Raw genomic sequence first — 27,500 nt, forward strand, 5'->3', positions numbered from 1 at the left:
ACATAACATGCCAACTTTAATATCCAAACACATGTAGACTACTGACATATCCATACAGCTCTGGGAAAAAAAATTCTGACGAAAAGAATTCTGAGGATGACATCAGATAAATGTGCAGTGGTCATTTTTTCCAGAGTTGTACATACTTACTTGCCTATATGCATGCACATTCAAATATATGCAGGAGCTTGCATTGTCACATACATAGACACATACACATGGTGCACACCAACGTTTTCTGCAGAGCACGCATGCACAGTCCATTCCCAGCAGCCCTGCCTGTACTGTACATGCAGTGCCAGACACGCTTTAACCCCTTTATTTGGGTCTTTGGTGGAGGATTAGGCCCTCTCCTGCCCCTGTGCTGCATAGCTGCTTGCTAAGCAGAGTTGCTCACGTGCTTGTGTGTTTGAGTGTGTGTGTTTACGTGTGTGTGTGTGTGTGTGTGTGTGTGTGCGTGCGTGCGTGCGTGCGGGTGTGTGTGTGTTTGCATGTACGTGTGTGGGTGTGTGTGCTAGTTTGTGTGTGTGTGTGTGTGTGTGTGTGTGTTTGCATGTACGTGTGTGGGTGTGTGTGCTAGTTTGTGTGTGTATGTGTGTGTGTGTGTGTGCTAGCACAGGCTGGCCTGGCACAAATAAGGTTTTGAGTTTTTTTGCTCTCGTATGGTCCACTGTTACTTACTGCTCAGACGAACCTCCCACACTGCAGTGGTAATATCAGTAGCTGGGTTTCCATCTAACCTTTTAATATACATTTTAACTATTCAAATAAGAAATCCTGACAGGAAACACTTGAAATGCACATTCAATCTTATAATACACATATAAATTCAATTTGATAAATGGGGGTGGACTAACCCTCGATTTGCATAAGGTATGATTCAATTAAAGTTGCATTTCTATCTACCTATGGGTTTCTGTAAATGTTACCCTGACGACCTTTTGATCACACGGCTGATCAGAACTCAGGACTCTTGATTCAGAGAATGTCCATATTTACAGTAATTTGCACAGGATGTGCACAGGATGTACACAGGAAAGACACACAGATGTGCATGTTCTTTAAACAAATTTTCATCAAGTCAAGTCAAGTCAAGTCGGCTTTTATTGTCAATTTCTTTACATGCACTGGTCATACAAAGAATTGAAATTTCGTTTCTTACTTTCCCATGCAGACATAGACATGCTTTAAATACAGACATAGACATACTATAGACATAGCCATAGACAATAAACATTAAATTAAAGTGCAAGACTGAAATATAGAACATGTATGTATCAAAATAGAAATATAGGACATATATATATAAAAAAAAAAATAGAGGTAGTTGTGTTGTATATTTATGTGCAGAGAATATGTGAGGGACCTGAATAGACCCAGTTAATGCTAAGGAGAGAAAAGTGTCTGTGGCCTTGCTTAGCTTTCTGCTCCGTTACAACTCACCCTGCCCCACATGCACTTAAAGGAGAAACCCGGCGAGTTTTCACATAAATCTCCGTTTCTTGAGGTCACCGAGGTCTGTCGGTGAAAAAAAAAAGGGAAACAATCGGTTTTCCGATTGCTACGAGTTGTTACTGCCAGCAGCTAACATAGCCAGGCAGCTACAGCGGTAGACTCTGGGGGCATGTCTGTGACTGTGAGCTCCCAAATGCCCCCAGAGTGTAGCGCTGTAACTGCCTGGCTGCGTTAGCTGCTGGCTGTAGCAGCTGGAGCTAGGTAAAAGCGATTGGTTTCGGGTTTGTTTCGTACCGACAGTATTCAGTGACCTCGTGAAACAGAGATCTATGTGAAAACTCTCCGGGTTTCTCCTTTTATTCATGCTAGCTACTCACTCTTTCTCCTTATCTCTCTTTCTCTCTATCTCTTCTGTCCCCCTCTCCATGCCTGCGTATATGGGCCTCTTTCTTTAACACACTCACTGGTCAATCTACTTGGTCCCTCTTGTTCTTCTGGTGACTCATTTCCTTTGAGTCGAGGCAAGCATGCCCTGACTGATACATCCTTCCCTCGTGTCTTTGTAGACACTCCTCCACCTTACCTACAGTATTTGTTCTCTTGATCCCGCTTTCCTGATTGAGTTGTCTCAACAGGAAGTGACTCGTCCGTCCTTCCTGTTCCGATTCACCAGTAGCCCAGTCTCTCCCAGTCCCTCTCAAACCCTGACCCTGTGTAGGTTTATGTTTTGCAAGGCTGATATTTTCACAGAGCTTGTAGCAGGTATATTAATGTACCATGTTCTTCCCTTGTTCTTTCCCTTCTCTTTCGTGTTCATCTGTTTGTTCTTCCTCTCCCTCATTCTGCTGTGTTCCATCTTGCGGCAGTCCTAATGTGGAGGTGGTTCTCCGGGAGGACCGGATGGCTTCAGCCAGCGCTGGGAACCGAAGTGCCCTCTCCCCCTGTGAACCCTTCAGATGTCTGGCCCAGACAGCCTTCCCAACCAGACCATAAGGCGCACACTCATGCACACACACACACACACACACACACACACACACACACACACACACACACACACACACACATGCATAAACAGAGAAACTCAGCCTGGTCAGTACCTGTATCTCAAGTGAACCCCCCCCCCTCCCCACTCCACCCCACACACACACACGCACACACAGTCAGATATCCAAGTTTCTCTGACCTCAACAAGGCCCTTCCCTTTCTGCAGAGCCGTCATGGCAACAAACTCGGGCTTCAGTTGACTGGGGTGGTAAGTGTCCAAGAATGGAGTGAACTGCAACACATAAATACTTATTAATATATTTATTTGTGTTTATTTATTCATGGTGAATATTAATGGATTGTTGTGTGATATTTCAGTTCTTGATTGGTATTATTGTTTTGGACTCAGTTCAAGAAGAACAGCCTTGCTGTGATATTGATACTTGGATTTGTTGGAGACCAGCTGCTTTTTTTTGCCTTTTTTGCCTTTTTTATTGAAACAAGTTTAATTTTGAGTAATTGTTTGTAGATTTTAAAACAAATGTTAAAGAAGACACTCAACTGAAAGTTACAAGATATGTTAAGTGTGGGTGTTGCAAGGTTGGGGTATTAAGTTGCTATTCATCATCATCAGTATAGGACAGCACAGTGAGAAAGAGTTATCAGTTGTGAGATGCTGAAATTCACAATGCTGTTTGAGTATGTAGTTTTCATGATCATGCTCAGTTGAAAAAGAATGTTAGAATATGAAGCATTTTGAAGCCCTCAGGTCTTAAACTCATGTGAGACATGTCCTAGTGATTTTTTTTTTTTAAATAGCAGGAAAGTATTGATGAGAGATTTGAATGGTATAGTATTTGAATTCAAGTGACTGAATTGGGTTGATTCAGATATAATGTCTAGCCTATATTTGAGGTATTTGTTTTTTTTAATATATTTTATTAAATGTTTATGTTATTTACAATACACACAAAGATTATATTTTATACTTGTGTTAAATTTGTTTAACCACTGGTTTGGTGAGGCTTTTGGATTGAGAGAGAGAGAGAGAGTAGTCAGATAGTTGAGAGAGAGTGTCTGAAACTGATTGCACTAAGCGTATGTGTGTGAGTAAAACAAGAATAGTTCATAACTGAGAAGTGAAGTTCAGGTGGGGGGTATGACTGAGCTAAAAAATGATATTCACCCTTACTCACTCATGTGAGTTGAACACATAGCCTTGCCCCAATGTCAAACCTCTATAAAAAGGAAATGCTATGCTATAAAGGGGAAATGCTATGCTATAAAGGGCAAATTATATATTTCCCAGTGTTCTGATATTAACTGCCTACAGCCCCCCCCCCCCCCCAAAAAAAAAACAAACACGTACATGTATCTACCATTTCTCAACTCTCAATACCAGGGGCTGCTCACCATTGTGCCCTTGAGCAAGGCACTTAACTCGGACTGTCTCAGTAGGCATAACAGTGTCTGATAAATGACCTTGTAAAAATGACCTGTTGTCATAAGAGTGTCTGATAAATGACCTTGTAAAAATGACCTGTTGTCATAAGAGTGTCTGATAAATTACCTTGTGAAAATTACCTGTTGTCATAAGAGTGTCTGATAAATTACCTTGTAAAAATTACCTGTAGTCATAAGAGTGTCCGATAATTGACCTTGTAAAGATGACCTGTTGTCATGAGAGTGTCTGACAAAACCTTGTAAAAATTACCTGTAGTCATAAGAGTGTCTGGGAAATGACCTTTGTAAAGATGACCTGTTGCTCTTCATCATGTTTTCACCAGATGTTGAGTGCGACACTAGAAAGAATGTGGCCCTGAAATAGTACAGGTCAACCAGATACTCACCAGAACTGGACCACCAGTTCCACCAGTCTGAGAAGGATCTGCTGATTGTGATGTGTCCTTCCTAACGAGCATTGGTCAACTCTGATGCTGTTGCCGGTAACCTGTACCTGTGTTCAGTGTAATGACATCACTGAAATTAGCACAAGCTGCACCATGATGTTAAACTCTGATTTAACCTTTAGGAGACCTAAGCCAGGTGTTGTCTCCCTGAGAGACCAAAGGACACTGGATCTGTCTCTTCCTCTCTCTCTTCCTCTCTCTCTCCCTCTCATCCTCCCTCTCTCTCTCTTTATCCCTCTCTCTCTCTCCCCCCCCCCCTCTCTCTGGAAATAATCTCAAATGCTTTCCAGGTATAAAAGAGAAGTATGATCAGTGGGAAATGATTGTGTGTTTCAAGACCACAATTCAAGATCACATCTTTTCTGAGAGATAATGTTTTACACAAAAACCACCAGCGTTTAAATGATGATGATTGCAGGAAATGAATACTTAGACAATGAAAAGTTTGTATGGGTTTGAGTTGTCATGTTTCTGTAGGTTTCTATTTCATGGTGAGTAGGGCATAGTCCAATCCAGACCATTGGAAAAGGTCTCCTTCCCGTTGCATGATTTGTTCTTTTATGGCTCTTACACCTTGAGCAAATGATCCTTGAGGCATGTCAAACTTCATCTTCCTGAAATCAATGGATTCAGAGGGGCAGTGCAGAATAAACATAGCCTGGTTAGCACCAATTGAAATTGAGATTGGGTCTGAACAAAGCCAAGGGGCTTCCAAGGGGCTTCACCAAAGGACGCCGATCAAAATGCCTCTGAACATAATTGGATAGACCTAAAACCAATCAGAGCAATGAGTATATAAGTATAAGTATATATACTCTTTTGATCCCGTGAGGGAAATTTGGTCTCTGCATTTATCCCAATCCGTGAATTAGTGAAACACACACAGCACACAGTGAACACACAGTGAGGTGAAGCACACACTAATCCCGACGCAGTGAGCTGCCTGCTACAGTGCCGCTCGGGGAACAGTGAGGGGTTAGGTGCCTTGCCCAATGAAGGAGATGACATATAATATGCAGAGCAACGGAAAAAAACATCTTAACAAACTAATGTTTTATCAAAAACTGCTTTGATGTCATCATGTTCAGCTTGCCTCAACTGTTGTGATTGGTGCCCGGGTATTAGGAACATTGGAGTGAATGGCGTCTTTGCCTGACGGACCTGCAGAGCAAATTCAAATTTCCTAAAGGTTTGTCTGGGTTTTTCCAGGCTAAAATAAACACCTTATCTGGCAACATCTTATGCCTATAGCCTATTAAAGAAAAGTTTACATGTCTGTGACTCTCATCTGTTCTGGTGGAAACAAATATGCATTGGCAAGAGAATTTAACCGTTTGTGCATGGGCATGTGTGTGTGTGTATGTGTGTGTGTCTGTGTGTTTGTGAGAGATTGTGGGTTGTGGAGTGAGTGTGACTTTATTACACATCAGTTTGGTTTTTCCCCTAATATCCCTACTATTATTCATATCTTTTCAAAGAGAAACTTCAGTGTACGCTGATGTCTCTTGGAATTACAGCAGCCCCTTTAGTTTGCATAAGGGGACAATGGAATTACCCTGGCTTCTATGAGTGTGTTGGTGACACTAATCAATCAATAAAAAAAGACCAATCAACATCTGAGAGAGATAAACTATATATAAAAAATAAAATGGCAATATGCTGGTCTAGGTTTTACTGTATGTGTTTCCTATTCCTTTTGCAGTCCTGTATTATCTGTTTAATTATAAAATAAACAACTGTCTCTCAAAAGGAAGGTTTGGATGCATGTCTTTATCAATCGCACAACACCAATATCTGGCAGTCTATGTATTGTTTCTTCTTTTATTTAATGTATTACAAATTTGTGTGTGCAATAAGGAAGTGATAAAACATAATCTATTTTATATGACAGATTTATGGGGTCATAACATTACTTTTTTGCCAATTTCTACATATTTCTGTTACCCCTTCATTTTTTTTGAAAATGGAAATTATCATAGCCTAGTTACGATTGTGTAATTATAAATGTGTGAAACTTCACTCTGACTCTACCAGAATAACTTTGGAGTGAGTGTGTGGCTGAACAGCAGAGGGTGAACTTGTTCTAGTCATTGCGATGGGGTGCGCGCGCCCAGAGTTTTGTGTGTAAATAAACAGGGCGGGCCAGACCAGGTGAGTTAAGCGGATGATGATGAAAGCAACGCCGTACAGTCCTGTTGTGACTTTGAACCTGATTTAGCGTCCAGCGGAGTTGACTGCCGAACCCTTCAAAGCAAAGTACACGGTGGGCAGAAAAGCGCTTCCGACTGCCTTTCTTGCATTGTCCTGGTAGCCTGTGGCGATAGCTTAAGGAACGTGACTCGGGCCAGATACCTGTCTCCCACGGGATACGTTATCTGTTTTCGCATGTGGTTGTTTCTTATGCGGATATCCCACTCCTCAAACTCGGAATACTTTCCATGTTGGTACGACCACTAAACCAGACCAAAATGAGTGACTTTCGGCGCGCCGCTTTTAGAAGAAAAAAGTCGTCGCTCATGGGATCATCGGAGGATCAACATGAAGAATGTGAAGGTATGTTACCTACTGGCTGCAAGGAAAGTCAGAAAGGTGTATGTTTTTATTCCGAAAAGAGGTGTTTTATTTACAGCTCTGAATATACAAACAATGTTCCCGACTGAATGTTGAAAAATTACTTGGGATAGTCATCATGGCTTTCATTGAGGTTATGGAGTTTATAGGAGTTATGTATGTCTACGTGGTGTATTGGCCACGGTCACGAGTTTTAATCATTGGATAAAGTTGGAAGTGTGGTCGTTTAATAGCCTAGTCATTAGGCAAATTATACTTGTAAATACTGAGTGCATAGGCCCTACTTATAAAACTGCCGCGAGTTCTGGCTCAGAGAATGTGAGAGCTATGCTGTGTTGTTAGCAGGTAGGCATGTCTCAACTGGCCATTATGAAAGCGCTGTAGCCTGCAACGTTGCCTACCTACACCAGTGGTTCTTAATGCCAAACATCCGCATGTTCCAAACAAGTAGGTCTACAGACGCTTTGTGTGTCACCATGTAGCTCACCAAATCCGCTGGCTTCAACGCTAATATATATATGGGTCGCGACTCTATGAACATGAGGAAGGTGCTACATTTCTGAGGTCGTAAACTGTTGTCATCTTTCCAAGTACTCGACAGTTTGACTTTGACAGGGGTGCCTTATTTACATGTGGCATTTTAGTTTTTATGGTTTCATGCTCTCATGTGCACTGCACACCACACACTGGGGGTTCCATCCTCTGTCCTATTTTATTCTCAATTTAAGTGAATCCATATCCTCAAATATTCAGGCATCTAACATGACCGGTCACATAAACATTGTATATTGGCCATGAGTAAAGTCTGTTAAAATAGCGGTCCAATAGTACATCTAATAAGGTAGTATTTAATTTAATTTAATTTAATTTTTACCACTAGCTCCACAACCCAACCAGAACGGTTCTGCGACCCACTTTTGGGTCCCGACCGACCACCAGTTAAGAAACACTGGCCTACACCATGGAGAATTTATCCTCACTGAGAGTAGGCTAGTCCAGGGGTTCCCAAACTTTTCCATGACAAGACCCCCCAAATACCACTAGGTTCTGGCCAAGGACCCCCTTGATGTGTTAACCCCATCGACAATACTACGGCAAATGTAAAAATACATTAAGCTAATACTAAGAATTATTTTAGCCACAAGCACTTTGCGGTGGAGCATACAGTGTGTAAAAATTGTATTTGGGTATTTGGGGCTTTCTGCTATATGAGAGCTATCCCTGTACTATTATTCCCAGTCATTGTGAATATAATATTCAGATATGCGTCACATTATTATAATGGCATTGTATATCAACCCTCATAGTAATGGGCATATTTAAAAATGTTCAAATGTATTTATTTGTTGCTATTATTTTTCCTTCCAACTTGCTGAGGCCCCCCTGGCAACCCCTCACGGCCCCCACTTTGAAAACCACTGGGCTAGGCTACTCTGTAGTAGGCCATGCAAATAGTGCATATTTTTGCAGTAGAAATAATGTCCGTGAAGGTGGGATTGTCTGGAATCTGGCAATATATGAATCATGCTGGTGGGATAGGCCTACTCTATGACTAAGCAATTAACAAAAATGTATGTTCTGACATGACATTAGAATATATTAGAATTGAATTACAGCCCAAAGTTGGAGACCATGTAGAATGCTACAATTTCAAAACAGAATTACTCCACCACTTATTGTACAGATGCATGCTTCTTCATATTATCCTATCTGGTAAGATCTGCTGTTCTTTTATACATGGCTTGCATGTGTTGAGTGAAGAGCAGAGCTGTCAACCAACCATAGCTGTTTTGTTTAGCTCGTTCAGCCTCATTACTGTGCAGCAAAACAATTAAAAATTGTACAATTTCATACCATCAGTGGTTCTGTGTTGGGACCAGGGACCCAGAGTTAAATTAACATCAGGGTACCAAAGGGATCTACTAGGACCACTGAAATTCTAAAGAATGAGAAACACAGATTTACATAAATTGTAATCCTTAACAAACAAAATAGAAATAGAAAATAAAAAAAAAATGTTATTGGCTGAACATGTGTTCCTCTGATGTTGTGTCATCCTAGTGGCGTCCGGGGGCATGGTCCCCCGGGAAGAAAACGTTATGTATTTTAACGTCTAATTGCATCAATCTAGTGCACTTTGAAACACAATTCAGACTTGCTTATTTGTATCTATGGATGGAAATATTTGTGCAAATAGCCTAAGCCATAGTTATGCAATACTGTAAGTTCCCAACCACAAAGCATTTCACTTCAGTTTCACTTCAGATAAGGTAAAAAAAAGTGTACATTTCAGCATTCCAATAAATTATGCAGAAGTGGTCAGAGAAGTTGTTAGTTAATCTAAGATTGCAATTGCAATCGTTGTGCAGACCTAGTAGCCTACCCCACACCACCACTGTGTAATTGCCTGACATGGCATGTATCTTTTGATACAGCACTAAGCTCAAATCTAACTATTCCAATTTTTGGCAGATTTTTTTTTTCTCCTGACATGATCCTTTTGTGATGGTTTCGCCACTAGCCTGAGGCCCAGTGAGTCATGCCTGTGCTCTCAGGTGACTACAGATACTGGTCCATGAATTTCCCAAATGAGAGTTGTGACTTAGTGACTGCCGTGTTCGTGGGGTCCTGCTGCATGTCTGGGTCAATGTGTACATGTAACAGAGGCGAACTGAGCTAGCATGCTAGTTGCCCGTGTAAATCCTCACACCCCTAACCTTAAGAACGCTTCTAACCGCTGTTAGAATGAATGCACTCGGCGTCCACTGCGCTTCGGGGAGTTCTTTGCCTCCGCCTCGTCCATATAATGGGACACCTCGGCGGCCGTTATCCCTTACTTAACTTATTATTACTACAATGTACTACTACCACTGGATCTTGATCAAAACAGAGATGTAGCAGGTAATAACATGGTCTTTTAAGCCTTGTCTTATAGGCTAAATGTGTCACGATCCTGCCCTGGATCTCTAGACCCAGGTTCATATTTCTTGTGTATCTTGTGTATTATGTTTGTGCCCTGTAGTGGTTTGTCTTTGTATTTTGCCATGTCTTCTGTTCTTTGTTACTTCCTGTGTTCCGAACCATGTGCTACTTTGTTTACCCTTGTCATGTGCTTTTGTTCCTTGTCTCCGCCCCTCACCTGAGCCATGTTCCCTAATTATTGTCTTGATTGCTTTCCACCTGTGCCTTGTCAGTCTTGTTAAGTGTTGTGTATTTAAACCCTGTCTTGTGTGCTTTGCTGGATTATTTTGTCTCTTGTCAGGTTTGTGCCATGTCCTTGTCAGTTATGCTATTGTCAGTCTAAGAGTTTGTGTTCTATTTAAGTTTTCTGAGAAGTTTATGTGTGAAAGAAGACACATTATAAGTCTCAGACATCGCGAGAAGCAGGATCAGTTTACATCCTGCATCCCCAGCACAGAGGCAGGCTAGCGAAACGCTAGCGATTGTTGCAAACGTGTGTATAATGGCAGAGCCGGTGAAGCCAGAGAGGGCTCGCACACGTATCGACACGTACAGGCGGTAGGGGGAGCTTCGTAGAGAAAAAGCATCAGGCTTGCCTGGTATCCCTTTTAAGTTAATAACTATCAGATTTGAAGTATAATTATTACATTTTACTTTTGTTTGTGGGCTAAAACTGAAGTGTTTTTACACTACAAAAGGTATGTTGGTCTCAGACTAACTTGGCAATTTGAGTGATTGGATCACAATGTGTCTTGGTGATTGTTTACACATGTATAACTTAGCACTGAGCACTTGTGACCAGATCACATTTTAAAACCAAATATAAATGGGATTGTGGAAAATCAACTGATCTGGAGTGGATCAGAATGTTTTGATCAGAATGTTCAGAATGGCATATTAGAATATTTTGTTCTAAACTCTAAACATTCTGAAGGTTTAAATGTCTCTTAAGAGAACTCAAAGGGCCCACACTTCATATGACCTGGACAGTGTGCCTACAAGAGAAGTTGTGTGTGTATAGCAACAAAACAAACAGCAAAGTTGGATGGCATGAATGATAGCTAGCTTACCTTTGTGTGTGTGTAATGAAATGATGTTGATTCATAAAGCAGTAATTAATCATTTACAGTAAATAAACACTAACATCTCTATGTAAATGGTATGTATCGTGTGTGTGTGTGTGTGTGTGCGTGCGCGAGCGCGTTTGCAGCAGCTAATGATGGGTCTTTGTTGTGGGTAAAATACCTCTCCCTGTAGCCATAGCCTGCCATGACCACAACAATACATTTGTCTAAACAAATACACATCTGTGTTAAGTACTCACACTCCCCCACACAATACACATGTGAACTATACTGCAGTTACTCGCACAGACGCACACACCTACAAACTGCTGAAATTCTCTCTCGCTGGTACAGTAGGTAGACACATGTCATGACACACACACACACACACAGCTGAATGTAAAGAAAACAAAGGAAATGGTTGTAGGATCCCCTTCGTAGGATAATTTGTATTTTAGTATATTAGTATATTCTTTATCTTCTACAGTCCTTATTGCTTAGTTGTGTTTTTTATATTGTATACTTTTAATTACTTTTTTTGCTGTTAGTGAATGTGTGTGTGTGTATGTTGTCTGTATGCTACTGTGACCTTGAATTTCCCCTAGGGATCAATAAAGTATCTATCTATCTACTGTATCTATCCTCCTCCCACTCCACACTGACAGAGGTTGAAGTTGTTTCCTGCTTCAAATATCAGGGGGTGCACATCTCAAATGATCTGAAATGGAGCTAGAACACAACATGCCTTGTTAAAGGAGAAATATGGCAATTTTTCATACAGATCTCAAGGTCTCGGAGTACTGTTGTTAGGAGAAAAAAATTAAAACAATCGGTTGTACCTAGCTCGAGTTGCTGCAGCCAACAGTGACCTCGAGAGATCGAGAGATCTACGTGAAAAATCACAGGAATTCTCCTTTAAGAAAGCCCATCAGCGCCTCTACTTGTTGTTGAAGCAGGCTGATCTGTGTCCTACCATCCTCACCTCCTTTTACAGGTGCGGAGTGGAGAGCATTCTCTCCTCCTGCATTACGGTGTATTATGGCAGCTGCTCTGCTGCAGACATGGGCTCTGCAGCAGGTGGTTAAGCTGGCTCAGCGGACCTATGGCTGCAGCCTATCCAACATTATAGACATATACACCAGCAGGTGCAAAAACAGAGCCTCCCTCATCCTGCACTCTCCCATCAGGCAAGAGGCTACGCAGCATTTAGACAAAGACAACCAGAATGAGGAACAAATTCTTCCCATCTGCTGTTAGACTAAGAAATACATCCCATAATTACAATTTATATATTTGTTTTACCCATTTTTAATTTGTTTTACTTTTTATTTCTATGTAAAAGTAGAAATGGGGGGGGGTGGAGTTAGGGGCTATGTTCAATCACCTGGGACCCGGGACCCGAGTACTAAATGTCCTTCCTACAGTACATGTAAATGAAAAAGAAAAGCACACACAGATACACACATCTCATATGAACTTTCATAGCTTTCTCTATTGCTTAGAAATACACACACACACACACATTTATGTTTCTGTCAAACGACAATGGAACACAAGTGGAATGAGAGGTGCTCTACTTCTGTGAGTAATGTCATGGCTCCCCAAACAGATAGTGAGCCAGTGTCTCTGCTCAGACCCAGTTATATGGGCTCCCCCTGTCTGTGGACAGTAACTATGTTTGAGCCTAGCGATACAGTCAGAAACACTGTATAGATTTGCATGTATGCATCTCTACGTAGGCTTGATTGTGTGTGTGTGTGTGTGTGTGCTCGCACTTGTGTTTGTTTTTTGTCTGTGTTAATACTATGTGCTTGTGAATACTGTCCATATGTACATTAGCAATTGAACATGGAGTTTATATAAAAGAGTGAGTGAGAGTCTCTCTCTGTCTCTGTGTACTGTATTTCCATTTTGCTCTGTCCCACAGTAGGCTGCTTCTCTGTAAGCATTCTGGCTTTCTTCTCAGCGCAAGCTCTTCCTCTGTTCCTCGGCTGTGACAATAGGCCCGATTGTGCTCTTACCGACAGTGGAGGAGCAGTGCATCTTGGGACTGCACCACACAGTAGCATGATGTAGCATTTGTGCACGTCTGCGGCAATATAACCGATGTTGTTGTTGCTGTTGTTGTTGTTGTCGTCATTGCTGCTTTGAGCCCTGTCTGCCCTAACCCTCATCATGTGACAGGTCTTAGCCCTGCAGCTCTCAAGAGAGACGCTGCAACAAAACAGCTCCTTATTTTTTTTTTTTTTTTTAAAACCTCTGGTGATTTATCCAATCTGAATGTCAGGAATGGCAAATCGGGGAAGATGAACTCTCCTGCATCACCCGTGATCCTCAGCGTTCCTGGGAGGGAAGCGACAAAGTGGTGGCACACACAGCACTGCAGCTTGAACTTCTGTTTTTGACGGTGTGTGGGGCAGTGTGAGGGATCTACTGGTATACATGGCACGGCAGAGACAACGACACAGAGAGAGCAGGCTTACTGTGATCAGCACCCGGACCTGAGCTGGCTTGGATCTGGTACAGGGATTGCACTTACTTAGTGCACTTGCACTTGCCACAGACAGTCTACTGTCATCGATCGGGTGGTCAGGAGTTCTTGAGTGCCTGTGTGTGTGTGTGTGTGTGTGTGTGTGTGTGTGTGTGTGTGTGTGTGTGTGTGTGTGTGTGTGAGTGAGTGTGTGTGTGAGAGGGAGAGTGTTGTGTGTGTGTGTGTGTGTGTGTGTGTGTGTTTGTGTGCTTGCTCAGAGGCTAAAACAAGCTGACCAGTGAGCCATTGCTACCTTGTGATGCTGGTGTGCTGCTGCTGCTGCTGCTGCTGCTGCTGCTGGGAGATTACTGCCTGAGCACTGAGCACGGGACCGTGTGCTGTTCGCCTGGTGGACCCAATCATGGAGTCACAGCTAAAAGGTTGGTTACGTAAGAAGAGTTCCTCGCTCGCTCGCTATCTCGTTTACGAGCGACGTCTGCTTTGTCTGCTGCCCCACTGGGGAGGCGCTCGCCTCCGCTGGTCAGGTCACAGGAGGGCACTTGTGGTGTGTTTGGATGAATAGGTGGGAACCAGAGGTCACCGGGTAAGCAATGATTGGTTGACTGAGCGCATTTGTAGAGCAGAGAGGGCATTTGATTGGCTTAGAGTGGGCGCACCCTAATCGGGTCTCCTGTGAGTTTGTAATCACAGTGGGTGTTGGCAGCTCACAGCACACTGCACAGGATGTGGATAATCTGGCTGAGCATTCCTTTTTCCCCTGCACTCTCCCTCTCTCTCTCTCTCTCTCTCTCTCTCTCTCTCTCTCTCTCTCTCTCTCTCTCTCTGTTATTTCTCTCTTTTTCTCTGCTACTCTGTCCGTTCCCCTGTCTTTAGTTCTTGGTTTATCCTTTTTTTGTCTTACATAATCTCTCTCATGTAGTCTCTCATCTCCTCTCTGACATATAATCACACTCCCTAACTGCTGCATTTCTGTGTTTGTTTTTGCTATCTTTTCATCTAAATGGCTTTTGAGTTAACACACACACACACACACACACACACACAAACACACAGACTTTCTCTCTCTCTCTCTCATACACACACACACACAAAATACACACACAACTGGAGTTACTCCCAAGAACTTTCTAGTAAAAGTTTTTAGATAAGGGCCTAGCTCAACAGGCTTGTACCTGCCTATGAAAGCCACAGGCTCCACTGCAGTTCCAGACCACTGGATAGATCATCTTACGCAACGCTGTGCAACGCCGTGCAACACCATTAATCTTTTCCCAGTGCACACAACTCAACCATTTCAGACAGCCCAGAGGGTTTCCTGATTTGAATTGGTCTGTGTGTAGGTGCATGCGTGTTCAGAAACTTTGAGCATGTCTTAACATAATTGGTTGTTATGGCTTGCTGAGAGTTCTCTCCACAAGGGGGCAGTGTGCAACAACATATTTGTGTATTCAGATGCAATGAGGTGAAGCAGATTTTCTTGTGATTAAATGAATCAACCTTTTAGTCTATTGGACTTTTTTTTTTTAAGATATTTCAGATGATTAATCATGTTCCTTATAAATCATGGTCCGTGTTCTTCACTGACCTAGCCTGGGAATACCCATGCGAACCGAAGCCATTGAAGCCCATTTCCAATGTTCCTAAAACACCGGCACGCAAATACAAACACTAATCCGGGATGGACGTGTATTTCTTTGGAATTGAGTAAACAACTTCATTTAAAACGTTGTCTATGAGATTGCTACACTTCTGAAACTATTTGGTAAGAGTTTACGTAATGCACCAGTTTAAGTTTAATGTCACTGTTGCGCCTCTGCTGGAAGTCGAAAGTCAATGACCCTTTTCCAGACCCACTCTCCATTACAATAGAGAAGGTCTGACTGAGGCTATCATTGACCATCTTAACACACAAACCCTCAAGAATACCATACCCATATGAGTACATTAGCATCAATAACTTCTTCGCATTCCTCCAAATCACAGCACTTCTGGGAAACAACTGATAGAAAGTGAAAGAAGGTCCCTGAGAGACCAAAAGCCATGGGACCCCCCCCCCCCCCCCTTCCTCTCTCTCTCACCCCCTGTCTCTCTCTTCCTCTCTCTCTCTCTCTCTCTCTCTCTCTCTCTCTCTCTCTCTCACACACGCTCACACGCACACACACTCTCTCCTTCTATGGCAGCATGCTCCTCTCATGCAATAGTTTGAGCTCAGTGTTTGAGTTAAGTGTGTGTGTGTGTGTGTGTGTGTCTGAAGGTGAGTGCTTGTGTGTGTGTGTGTGTGTGTGTGTGTGTGTGTGTGTGTGTGTGTGTTGGCTGAGAGTGTGGCATGTTTTCCCTTGCTACTCCACTGCTTCCTGTCTTTTGTCTGTAGTTTCCTCCGTGGACTGTTAGGGCAGCACATAAGTCGATTCAGTTGAACAGAATACTTACACACATTCAGCAAGCAAATATAATCCTATTCTAGTCAACACATTTGTTTGTGCGTAGTTGTGGACATGTGGAGCTCTTGGGTCATTTCATAGTAAGTGAAGAATAGATGGTCCACTGAAGTGAGTGAGATAGACAGGAGAGGGAGAGAGAGAGACAGAGAGGGAGGGACAATGGCTTTTGGGATATTTTTGTCAGCTATTCATTCATAGGAGTTATTGTGTGTGTTTCTTCCTCTCTCTCTCTCTCTCTCTCTCTCTCTCTCTCTCCTTTTCTCTCTCTTTCTCTCTCTCTTCTTTTCTCTCCCTCTCTCTCTTGCTCTCCAGCTCTCTCAAACATTCCCTTCCTTCGTCCTTTGTGGAGTCGCATGCTCATTTAATTTATTACTTGTTTGTTTATCGGTGGACGGCCCAAGAGGCTGATGGGAAGGCAATGGACTGCCTGGGCAGTGGGCACTGGAGGTCTTGCCTCCGCTGCGTGGCTTCGGGTAGGTGAACACTGTGCTGGTGTCCCTCAGCATTTGTAGCGGGAAGATGGTTGGAGTGTAAACTTGATTGTCCAACATCAGCTTGCGTACACACACATACATACACACACACACACACACACACACACACACACACACACACACACACACACACACACACGCAACGCTGCTTTCCACAGGAAACAGGGAAAGGCTGGCCTCATGGATTTAGGCTGCATGAGGCTGAATGAGACCGTGGCTAACAAGACATTAGTAATCAGGCTCATGGCGGACAGTAGGCAGCTGTAGTCTACCGGCAGGATGAAACGACGACGGAAATACTGTTTCTGGAGATCCAGAGGTACAGTGGCACCTTCCTACTGAGACAAGAGCATGGAGCGGGCAGGGCTGTGTGTGTGTGTGTGTGTGTGTGTGTGTGTGTGTGTGTGTGTGTGTGTGTGTGTGTGTGTGTGTGTGTGTGTGTGTGTGTGTGTGTGTTTGTTTGAGTGTGGGTGTGTGAGTGTTGTAGGTGAGCTTGAGTGGGAAATTTAGACTGAACGCTTTAAATTTACAACTTAATTAGAGTGAACGAGTAGTCAGTTAATGACACAGAGCTCTGAGTTTAAAAGGAGATAGACCAAACATGGGCTTTTGAGAAGTTCTTGATCTTTGAAACATTTCCATTTGTAGTAATGTTTAGTAAAGGCACTATGAAAAGCTATGGAAAAGCTTCTTCATAATTAAGAAGTGTCTTTACTGTAGATGTTAAAAACATTATTTGTGATGCGGTCTCTGGTGAGTCACCTTGTAACCATGGCAATTTTTTAAATTAATTTGAAATGAAGAACTTTGTATGAGGCCTGACAGCTTTCACTTAGATCGGAAATGGCCCAAGAGTGGCAGCTAATCTTCAGAGTGGACCTGTGGTAGGTCGTGATGCAGGCTCCACTCAGGATTAAGTTTAGAGTTGGTTTGTGGTGAAAGGCTGTGATTTTCTTAGGTTGTTCCAGTAGATGCCAGTGGCTTTTGCCCCTGGGTTGTGGCTAGCAGCAGGGACTCTAGTGATGAGAGGAGAGAGCTGAACATTAGGCAAGAGTGGTGGTTAGTGGCCATGGATAATTTTATGGTTGGTATACTTATATTTTCTCTCTCTCTGTGTGTATATTTATGGGTAAAGTAGTTGTTGGCATATAGTTCCTATTCCTCACTGGGTAAACGAAACATAGAGAACAAATAAATGAGCATGTAATGAGTGTGTATATGTGAATGCATACTATGAGGGTTGGTGGTGTGTGTGTGTGTGTGTGTGTGTGTGTGTGTGTGTGTGTGTGTGTGAGTGTGTGTGTGTGTGTGTGTGTGTGTGTGTGTGTGTGCGTGCGTGTGTGCGTGTGTTGGAGCAATGATTTGAAGCTTAGGAGTGTTGAGGACATAGACAAATGCATACACACGTGTGCATAAACTCAATCTAGGCTCCATTCTACAAAGCAAACATGCCACTCATCCATTTTAATCCTGCTCTTCTCTCTCTCACTTTCTCTTTCTCTCATTCTCTCTCTCTCTCTCTCTCTTTATCTCTCTCTCTGTCTCTCTCCCGTCTGTTCTCTCACTTTAACCCCTGTCCTCTATTACTTTCAGATTAAGTATGGTTTAACCAACAGCTGCTGGTCAGTGGAGTATTTGCACATCTTTCTCTCTCTCTCTCTCTCTCATTCTTGAATCCAATTGATCCTCCATGAAGACCACTCCTTTGTGTGTGTGTGGGCAGGGTTTGGATTTGTGTGTGAGAGAGAGACAGAGAGAGAGAGAGAAAGAATTTGTGTGTGTAGGTCCAACCCGTAATACAGTTTTTTATAACTGTTTACACACATGTTCAACTCTGTGTCTATTTTTTTTAAACTCTACACACAAAACCCACAATTGCTCACACTATATGCAAAATGCCTCAAATCTCCAGCAAAATGACACACAACATTCAAAATGTCATCAACACATCTTTAAAGCAAGCATTTGCCTCACATTATAAACACTTTTGTCATGACATTTTGGATCATACACACACTGTTGCTCAAAACCTAAAGCTCTTCTGTCTTTCATGGGCTTCTATGTATATTTCCATACAAGAGTGAAAGTCATATACAGAGCGAAGTTGAAATACACAGTAAACATGTGAGCAATGTTGAAACCAAAAATAGTGATTTTTTCCCAAATAATTTGCTGTTTTGAATACAGTATTTTTAGCCAGGAAAAAAAGAAGCAAAATACAATGGCCACCAGATGAACATGAAGTTGTGAAAAAGCTGATTTTGCCAAAGACAGAAATGACTGTATTTCCAAAGAAAGAAATTACTGACTACTATCAAATTGCTTTGCTTTTTCCAAAGAATATATATTACTGTGTGTGTATTTATTTATTTAAAAGCGTTTCACAACTGGTGCTGCGCAGCGCCTCCGTGTGGACGGGCCCTGAGGGTCTACTGTTTTAGATTAATTAGGGCCTGTCCACACGGAGACGCTTTTTAGGTTAAACGCAGAGGTTTTGCTTCGTCTTGGCCGAGCATCCAAACGAATCCTGTAAACGCACTGCCCGAAACCGCACTTTTCTGAAACCTGGTCCCAGAGTGGAGAAATCTGAAACCGTAGCCCGTTTGAGTTCGTTTAGACAGCGAAACCGTACATCCTGCTTGCGTATCGATGATGTCATCGCCACACCTCAGCTGCCCTGGACTTGCACTTATAGTATTGCCTAACAATACTAGTTTTCATACATGACATTACCTACGATTACACTCCGTTAAGATAAATATCACAACTGATGCTGCGCAGCGCCGATAGCTTATGACTTGGTGGACTGAACACTGTTTTTCCCAGTGTTTTTTTATGCATTCTAGCTACTGTCAGTGACGCGAGAGAACTTAAGTTATTAGGAAAGTGCGGTGTAAGTTTAGGCTACATTAATTTGTGCGTAGTGCCAGTGTCATTCATTTATTTTACATGTCTTATAACACATATACATGCATTCACAGTCGAGTGAAATCAGATATAAGCATACAAAGACGCTAAGAACTCACGTTAAGCCGATGGTAGCACACTGAATGCGAATGCACGATTTGATGCAGGCAAAAGTATTGACTGTTACTAACGAAGGTTTTATAGCAATATTATAAATGTGGCGACAGAATAGCCTAGAACTTGGGTAAGCCTTGCGTTTAGTATCCTAATTGCGGTGATAGCCAAAACATAGTGAATCACGGACTATCCTACAACCAAAGAAAGTAAAGGTGATTAGTAGGCCTACCTGCGTTAGCCAAATAAAGGACGGGACTGCACCCTTCACAAACCATAAAATAAAGTTTATTAGTTTTACGGTTGGCTACAGTTGACAGTTCACCATCAGTCCACACAAACAATTCTGGTTTCCTTGCACTAGCCATTTCGCCGTAGCCTATTCTGTCTGTTTTTAAAGCGCAAGTTTTGGTGAATTTCTGTGAAGACACAGTGCCACCTATAGGCCTGGGGTATGAAGTAATGTGTTGAGTCGTGTTGAGATGGATCCGTTTGGACGCAAATATTCTTGATACGGTTCCAGGGAAGACGGAGGAAAAAAAGATCGGTTTGGTACGTGTGGACTAGGCCTTAGACTAGAGTTGGTGAATGTCCCCTGTTCTGTTCCCTAGAGCAAATCCCACATACCTACTCCACTTGGCAAGGACCCTCTGTGTGTGTGTGTGTGTGTGTGTGTCTGTGTGTGTCTGTGTGTGTCTGTGTGTGTCTGTGTGTGTGTGTGTGTGTGTGTGTGTGTAGTTAACCCCCTTCACCTTTTTTGAGGCAGGAAAGGGAAGGCCTCCTGTTTAGTGGGCTTTGAGCAGATGCATTGTTCCAGTATCAAGAGAGACATGAAAACACACACAGACACACACACACACACACACACACAAGGGAAGGAGGGGTGAGGGGGAGACAGAATATTAACTCTTGCTTTTACTCAAACAGCACAGCTTACACGCTGCTGAACCCAGCACGTCAGTGGATATTCATCTTAAGCCCGTTCCAGGATCAGGGATCAGGTTTAATCTTTGACCCAGAAATCCCACAGCGCGTGTTTGCCCTCAGTGATACGATCCACCAAAAGCCTCTCAGAGGATGAACATCTGGGGATGCAGTGCTTCAGTCAGCCACCAGGGGGCACACATGCAAGTCATTGTGAAAATTACTGCAGACAACAGATCAATACGGACAAATTTGGACCACTGTGTGCTTCAGATGGTTTGTCTCTCTTCATGTTGTAGTGTAGCAGACAGCTACTGCCAACACGGTCATGTCAGACATGACCCAGCATGAAAGTGGCTGCCATTAATCTGGCTCATGATTAGATTTGAGACAGAGAGCAGAGAGACTTTTGAGAGCGCTGTTACTGGTGATTGAGTGTGTGAACAGCTAATGAATTTCCTGCTTAAAAGGCCCCTGGGCAACACAGGGCAGTGTGGGGCAGAAGCGGGGCAGGAGCAGGACAGGACACGGCCTCAGATGGCCCGTGCATTGGCAAGCAAGATTAGCGTTAGTGTTTTTTAGGTTCTGGTTGTGTGTGTGTGTGTGGGGGGGGGGGGGGGATGGGGGGGCTTGGCTTACTGGTTTAATGGTTTTTCAATTTCAGTTCACTTCAAGTGTGCCTGTCTGATGTGATGGGCTGTAGTAGTTGTGGACTAATGTAGATTAGAACAATGTCAAATTAGATAATGGCAACGTAGCAGCAGGGTAGGTGATATATCTTGCCCTGTACAGGATATCTGGCAGCAGATTAAGTGTGTGTGTTTGTTTGTTTGTGTGTGTCTGTGTGTGTGTGTGTGTGTGTGTATGGGGAGAGCTGTGTGTGTGTGTGTGTGTGTGTGTGTGTGTGTGTGTGTGTGTGTGTGTGTGTGTGTGTGTGTATGGGGAGTGCATGTGCGTGTGAGTTCCTTGTACAGTGTGTCTGGTGGCAGATTAAATGTAGTGCCGGTAATTGGCTTTCACTGTTCAACTGCTGCTCCACACCATGTCTGCTCCAGAATGAGGTCACTTAAACAGTATCACAGTCACACTGTGTGCGTGTGTGTGTGTGTGTGTGTCATATATACAGGTGTCCACGTGCGTATTAGTCAAAGGTCACCCTCACACCTGCCAAATCACATAGGAATGAATATTTAAGACCTGTTTTGTTGGTTGGGCTTTTTCATAGCTCACAACTCTTCACTAATGAGCCCATTACTAGTAGGAAATCGTGTGTGTGTGTGTGTGTGGGGGGGGGGGGGGGTGGTGCATGTGTGTGATGTGCCTACATGCAGGAGTGAGAGAGAGAGAGAGTGTGTGTGTGTGTGTGCTTAGAATACCAAGGTACCCATACCTCATCATTTGTCACTGGTACAATGTCAGTGACGGAGAGGGGATGTTAAATGTCACCGTGGAGATGAGCGTTGTCATACCAATCAGTGGAACATGGGGCGGGGGGGTGCTGCATGTTATTAACGGACAGAAAGCAGGAATGGCACCTTTACTCCGTGTTTGTGTACATTGTGTCTGTAAATTTCTCAGTAATACACTGAAAGGAGTGAACCCACACTATACTATACTCACATAACCTGTGTGATGGGTGGTGTGTGTGGGTGTGTGTGTGTGTGTGTGTGTGTGTGTGTGTATGCATAGCATACTCTCTGCATTTTTTGCCAAGCCACAGGCTCGCGGCTGACTCATACACTTAATTGGATTTCTAAAATAAGCCGGAAAAGCGGTACTTTCTGGGTGAGCTGCAGAATTATGCTCTTCCTGTTTCCTCTTAGGATGCCTCATCCACAGACGCCGCTCCCCTTCCCCCACGCCTCTCCTCCCTGTCTGGGCCCTCCAGCCCTCAGTGTCTGCCCCCATCTACCCCTGCCTGCCATCTCCCCCTGCCTGTCCCCAGTATCCCTCTTTGTTTGATCCTGTTACAGGGCATTTAGAGGATAGGCTAGTGCATGGGCCTTTGATGGTGTTGCTATTTGAATTATTAAAGTATGGTTTGCTACAGTGTTTACCATTCATCATTAACATGTAAAAACGTGGCACAATACTAAGGACAAAGCTCAAAGCTTAAGGACCCCTTCCAACGTTCCAACTCAGTAGGATTCAGCAACATCACAATGGTGCAAACGGAGTAAACACATTGTCTACTGATAGTCCTCTCTGGGAAGTCGTGGACTGGTTAGGGTTTCAGGCTTGTAACCAGAGGGTTGCTGGTTCAATCCCTGACCAGTGGGAACGGCTGAAGTGCTCTTGAGCAAGGCACCTAACCCCTCACTGCTCCCCGAGCGCCGCTGTTGTTGCAGGCAGCTCACTGCGCCGGGATTAGTGTGTGCTTCACCTCACTGTGTGTTCACTGTGTGCTGAGTGTGTTTCACTAATTCACGGATTGGGATAAATGCAGAGACCAAATTTCCCTCACGGGATCAAAAGAGTATATATACTTATACTTATACTTATACTCTACAATTGATTGTGCACTCTAGCTGCCATACCAAGAGGTCTGGCTCTTATGCGTTGTGGTCAGGGTGCAGGTTTGATATCCTGTTGAAGAAGGGTGTGACTCCTCTCTTCCTTTTCTGCATATACTCTAAAAATATATCTTCACTATCATCACTATATGGTTCAATAAAGAACCATGACTTTCTGTTGAACCTTTACATCAAGTGAAAGGTTCTTCATATTGGAAATGGTTCTTCAAAATGACTATTGTCATGCCTGTTTGCCATTCTTAAATGGTTCTTCAAAGGACTATCAGCTTGAGGGTTCTTTGAAGCACAACAAAAGGTTCTTCTATGGCATCACTCTGAAGAACCCATTTGGAACCAAAGGATGTCCTATGCACTCTAACGAATGTGTTAGAAACAACTAAAAAATGTGTTGTCCCTATCTGAACATAGAGATGTGTTAAAAAACAACACAAGTTGTGTTATTTTTAACACATTTGTCGTAAGAGTGTACACAGCATAACAAAAGTAATGCGTTGGAAACAACACAAATTTTGTTGTCCTTATCTGGACATAGAGATGTGTTAAAAACAACACAATTGTGTTATTTTCAATGCATTCATTTTAAGAGTGTGGGGCATAAAGGGGAGGTTCATGGAGATCATGTGCAGTGTCTCATTAGTAGCCTCATGCTTCTTTCCCATCAATCTCAAAGGCCCCATCATCCATCAAGGGAATAGGAGAGCAAGGCTCGAGTGCTGACAGGTGGTGTTGGGGGAACTGCCATCATGGGGATTATTGATTATTGACAGACCGGGTTTTTATTATTTAAAGTTCAATTATTCAGTTTCTGCTGAATAAAGAAGTTTGTAGTTATAGTATAATGAATACAACAGTTAGATCCAGTCGAACTATTTATTAATTTCTGATCGGACGAGAGGCATTCCATGAGTCATCACGAGTGGCAATATCCCAGCACAACCCCACTCAATACTTTTTACTGCTAGTCATTTCTCTGCATATTGCATTGAATTATCCAACACATACATTCCATTCATTCATAGCGAAAGAGCAGCGATTTCATAACCTCACCTTGGAGTGAGAAAAACGCAAAGTAGGTGGCTGGCAGATCGTAAATAAGCTTAGACGTATGTTTTGGTCGCAAAACCTGAATTTTTAGATGTAATAGTGCTTGTGTCTTGCTAAGTTTTATAAAATATAAGGGCACAAACCCTGAACTTATTTATTAATACAAAATGTGAAAATGTGAATAAATACTTCAAAAAGTTTATTGTTTAATAGAATAATTAGGCACAACACATGTTTCAACCATTTGTTCACTTTAATGTACTATGTCTTGGTTTAAATGAGTATTTTACCTTGTCACGTCATTGACCCATGTACAGATATTACCTTCTCACACAAATGCATATACTGTATGTATGTAGACAACAAATTTCAAAGCATATTGCTAGAGGGTATGGGACAGTCTACCTTCCGTGATTGACACAGTTATAGACATTTTTTAAACTTGTTTGAATGTTTGTCGTTTGTTTTTAACCTTTGAGCCTGCCTTTGAGCCTTTTGAACGTTTGCCATGGATGAAAAAGCACAATCTCCAGATATCTCACCTGCCTAGCATTTCCCAGCCCTGGCCAGCACTCTCCCAGTTCCACAGGCATCTCTGCTCCCTCCGCCTCTGCTCCCAGAGTGACCTGGTTAATGGGAGTTTACTAGTCCAGAGCTATGTAGTCATTAGGGTCCGGTGATGAATATGGCTTTTGTCACATAATCTACCCTGCGGCAGAGGTGTGATGTTACACACTCAAGACACACAGACACACACACACACACACACACACACACACACACACACACACACACACACACACACACATAAACATACACACACACAGACGTGCCCTCGTAAATATGTGCTTAGGCACACAGGCCGAGCCATTTACATTTATTCAGAACTAAACACTTGCACAATTGCAAATATTCTAACCTCTCTCTCTGTCTCACACACACACACACACACACACACACACACACACACACACACACACACACACACACACACACACAAACACACACACACACACAAACACAAACACACAGACACACACACACACACACACGCAGACACACTGAGGCATTACTGGAAGACTGATTGGAAGAACCCAGGCCACAGAACTAATTGTGTGGGTGTTTAATGAGGGCTGTCATGGGCCCCAGAGAGAAAGGGGGGGGGGGGGGTGCAGGAGAAAAGCAGAGGGCTGGAGGAAGGACCACGATAGGGGAAGAGGGACAGTGTGGGGTGGGGGGCTGACCCTCTATTGGTCTTTTGACACATCAATGCCTGGTGGCTAAGTCAGAGGAAGAGGCTTGTCAGGTTCCATTAGAGATGGGAAGAGCTGAGAAGAGCTCAGAGCTTGGCGGTCAGGGAAGGAGCGGCAGTCGGTGGGAAAGGGAGAGGTGGACAGCATAGAAATCAAGAGAATTGTGTGTGTGTGTGTGCGCTGTGTGTGTGTGTGTGGGGGGGGGGGGGTTGTATGAGTGAGTGTGGTGTGTGTGTGTGTGTCTGTGTGTGTGTGTGTGTGTGTGTGTGTGTGGCTATACATGGTTAAATATACATGATCATTTTCTGCAGTCCGTTTCTTAGGACCTCAGGAGGAAGCCACATTTAGAGAACTATTGACAGTTTCACCGCACTCTCTCACCCCTGCAGAATCCTCTGAAAATGCACAAATGATGTGGTTTCACACATTCACAGTCACCCACCTCCGTAAAATAGCATGCAAACTAATGGGTCAGAGCGGAGAGGGGGGGTGGGGGGTTGGGGGGTAGGACAGGGCTGATGAAGCAGAGAAGTAGTGGTGCAAAAACACCTACACTATTCCTATAACTATTCCTGTAGTGGTGCAAAAACACCTACACTATTCCTATAACTATTCCTGTAGTGGTGCAAAAACACCTACACTATTCCTATAACTATTCCTGTAGTGGTGCAAAAACACCTACACTATTCCTATAACTATTCCTGTAGTGGTGCAAAAACACCTACACTATTCCTATAACTATTCCTGTAGTGGTGCAAAAACACCTACACTATTCCTATAACTATTCCTGTTATATAACTATTCCTGTCCTTTCTCTCTCTTTTCCTCTCCTCCCCCTCTCTCCTTCAGTTCCTCTCCTCTCCTCCCTCTCTCTCTCTCCTTCAGTTCCTCTCCTCTCCTCCCTCTCTCTCTCTTCTTCAGTTCCTCTCCTCTCCTCCTTCTCTCTCTCTCCTTCAGTTCCTCTCCTCCCTCTCTCTCTCTTCTTCAGTTCCTCTCCTCTCTCTCTCTCTCATACTTATGTCCCTCGGCGTCCTTTTTCTCTCATTTCCTCTCTGCTCTTTTCCTCTGGCCTCTCCTGCCACGTGTGTCATGCTTCCTTCTCATTTCTCTCCATCATGCTTCTCTCTTTCTCATCTACTCTCTTCCTCTCTCCCTCCTCCACCTCTCTTCTCTTCTCTTCTCTCTTCCTCTCTCCCTCTCTCCCTCTCTCCCTCCTCCACCTCTCTTCTCTTTTCTCTTCTTTCCATCACTTTCTCTTGTGGATTGTCCTTAAATAATAGTGGAAGAGCTTTTATTCTCTTTCTGTCTCTCTCTGTCTCTCTCCTGTTTCTGACCTCTTCTCTATCTGTCCTCTCTCTCTCTCTCTCTCTCTCTCTCTCTCTCTTTCTCCACCTGTTTTCCACCCCTCCTTTACCTCTTCCGTTTCCTTCCCATCCCATTGGTCTCTCTCTCTCTCTCTCTCACTCTCTCTCTCTTTCTTCACCTGATTTCCACCCCTCCTCTTCCGTTTCTTACCCATCCCATTGGTCTCTCTCTCTCTCTCTCTCTCTCTCTCTCTCTCTCTGTCCCCATTCATCCCCTCTGTGGGATCAGAGTGCTGGTTGGTGGCGGAGCAGTGGACCGGACCTTGGGTCCTCCAGAGCTCCCTCTGCTGCTCTCTCTATCTGCACCCCCCCCCCCCCCCCCCCTCTCGCCTCCCTCTCTCACTGGCCTTCCCCTTCACTCGCCACAATAATGTGTGTGTGTGTGTGTGTGTGTGTGTGTGTGTGTGTGTGTGTGTGTGTGGTTATACATGGTATAGCCTCCCTCTCGCCTCCCTCTCTCACTGGCCTTCCCCTTCACTCGCCACAATAGGGTCGATTGTCCATGTGTCTCACACACACACACACACACACACACACACGTACATACATAAAGAAAGGGGTTGTGTGTGAGTGCGGTTCCCTTGCCATATGCTGCCTTTCCTCAGGAATGTCATTATCTACACACACACACACACACACACACACACACTGCTGCTGCTGAATAAGAGGGCTGGGGGGGGGGGGGGGTGGAGAGAGAGGGGTGATTCAAAAGGAGGGGTTAGAGGGAGAGAGAGGGAGAGGGGGAAGTCATCGGGGGTGAGCTAGTTAAAAAGGGGCGGAGAGAAAGAGGGGATGAGCAAGAGAAGCGAGAGAGAGAGAGAGAGAGAGGAGGAGGAGGATGCGGTGAAAAGAGGGAGTGAGCTGCTCAGTGTGAGGCGAGCTTCGAGCGGCACACAGAGAGAGGGTGTGTGTGTGTGTGTCAGACAGACACAGAGAGAGACAGAGAGATAGAGAAGGAGGCATTGAAAGCGATCTCTGGATACCCT

At 43.7% G+C, this 27,500-nt stretch overlaps 2 protein-coding genes across 10 annotated transcripts in view; both read left to right on the plus strand.

Moving 5' to 3' along the window:
• Window positions 1-2,441, plus strand: part of bicd1a (bicaudal D homolog 1a) — a 61,643-nt gene extending 59,202 nt beyond the window's left edge. The window contains exon 9 of one of the 2 annotated variants that reach the window (XM_042111389.1): window positions 2,322-2,441. Coding sequence is in view for 1 of the 2 variants with exons in the window: in XM_042111390.1 (XP_041967324.1) it covers window positions 2,322-2,327 (6 nt within the window). In the remaining variant the exon portion in view is untranslated. The remainder of the gene's footprint in view (window positions 1-2,321) is intronic. The other variant, XM_042111390.1, reaches the window with a different exon arrangement.
• A 4,078-nt stretch (window positions 2,442-6,519) lies between these two features.
• fgd4a (FYVE, RhoGEF and PH domain containing 4a) overlaps window positions 6,520-27,500 on the plus strand; it is a 62,401-nt gene continuing 41,420 nt past the window's right edge. For 2 of the 8 annotated variants that reach the window (XM_042111395.1, XM_042111396.1), the window contains exon 1: window positions 16,284-16,353. In XM_042111395.1, the coding sequence (XP_041967329.1) occupies window positions 16,299-16,353 (55 nt within the window). In that variant the 5' untranslated portion in view covers window positions 16,284-16,298. Of the gene's footprint in view, window positions 6,906-13,824; window positions 13,859-16,283; window positions 16,354-16,626; window positions 16,694-27,500 lie in introns of those variants that run through there. The other 6 variants (XM_042111393.1, XM_042111392.1, XM_042111400.1 and 3 more) reach the window with 6 other exon arrangements.

This window comes from Alosa sapidissima, chromosome 11 (assembly GCF_018492685.1).
Source record: "Alosa sapidissima isolate fAloSap1 chromosome 11, fAloSap1.pri, whole genome shotgun sequence".
Lineage (NCBI taxonomy): Eukaryota > Metazoa > Chordata > Actinopteri > Clupeiformes > Clupeidae > Alosa > Alosa sapidissima.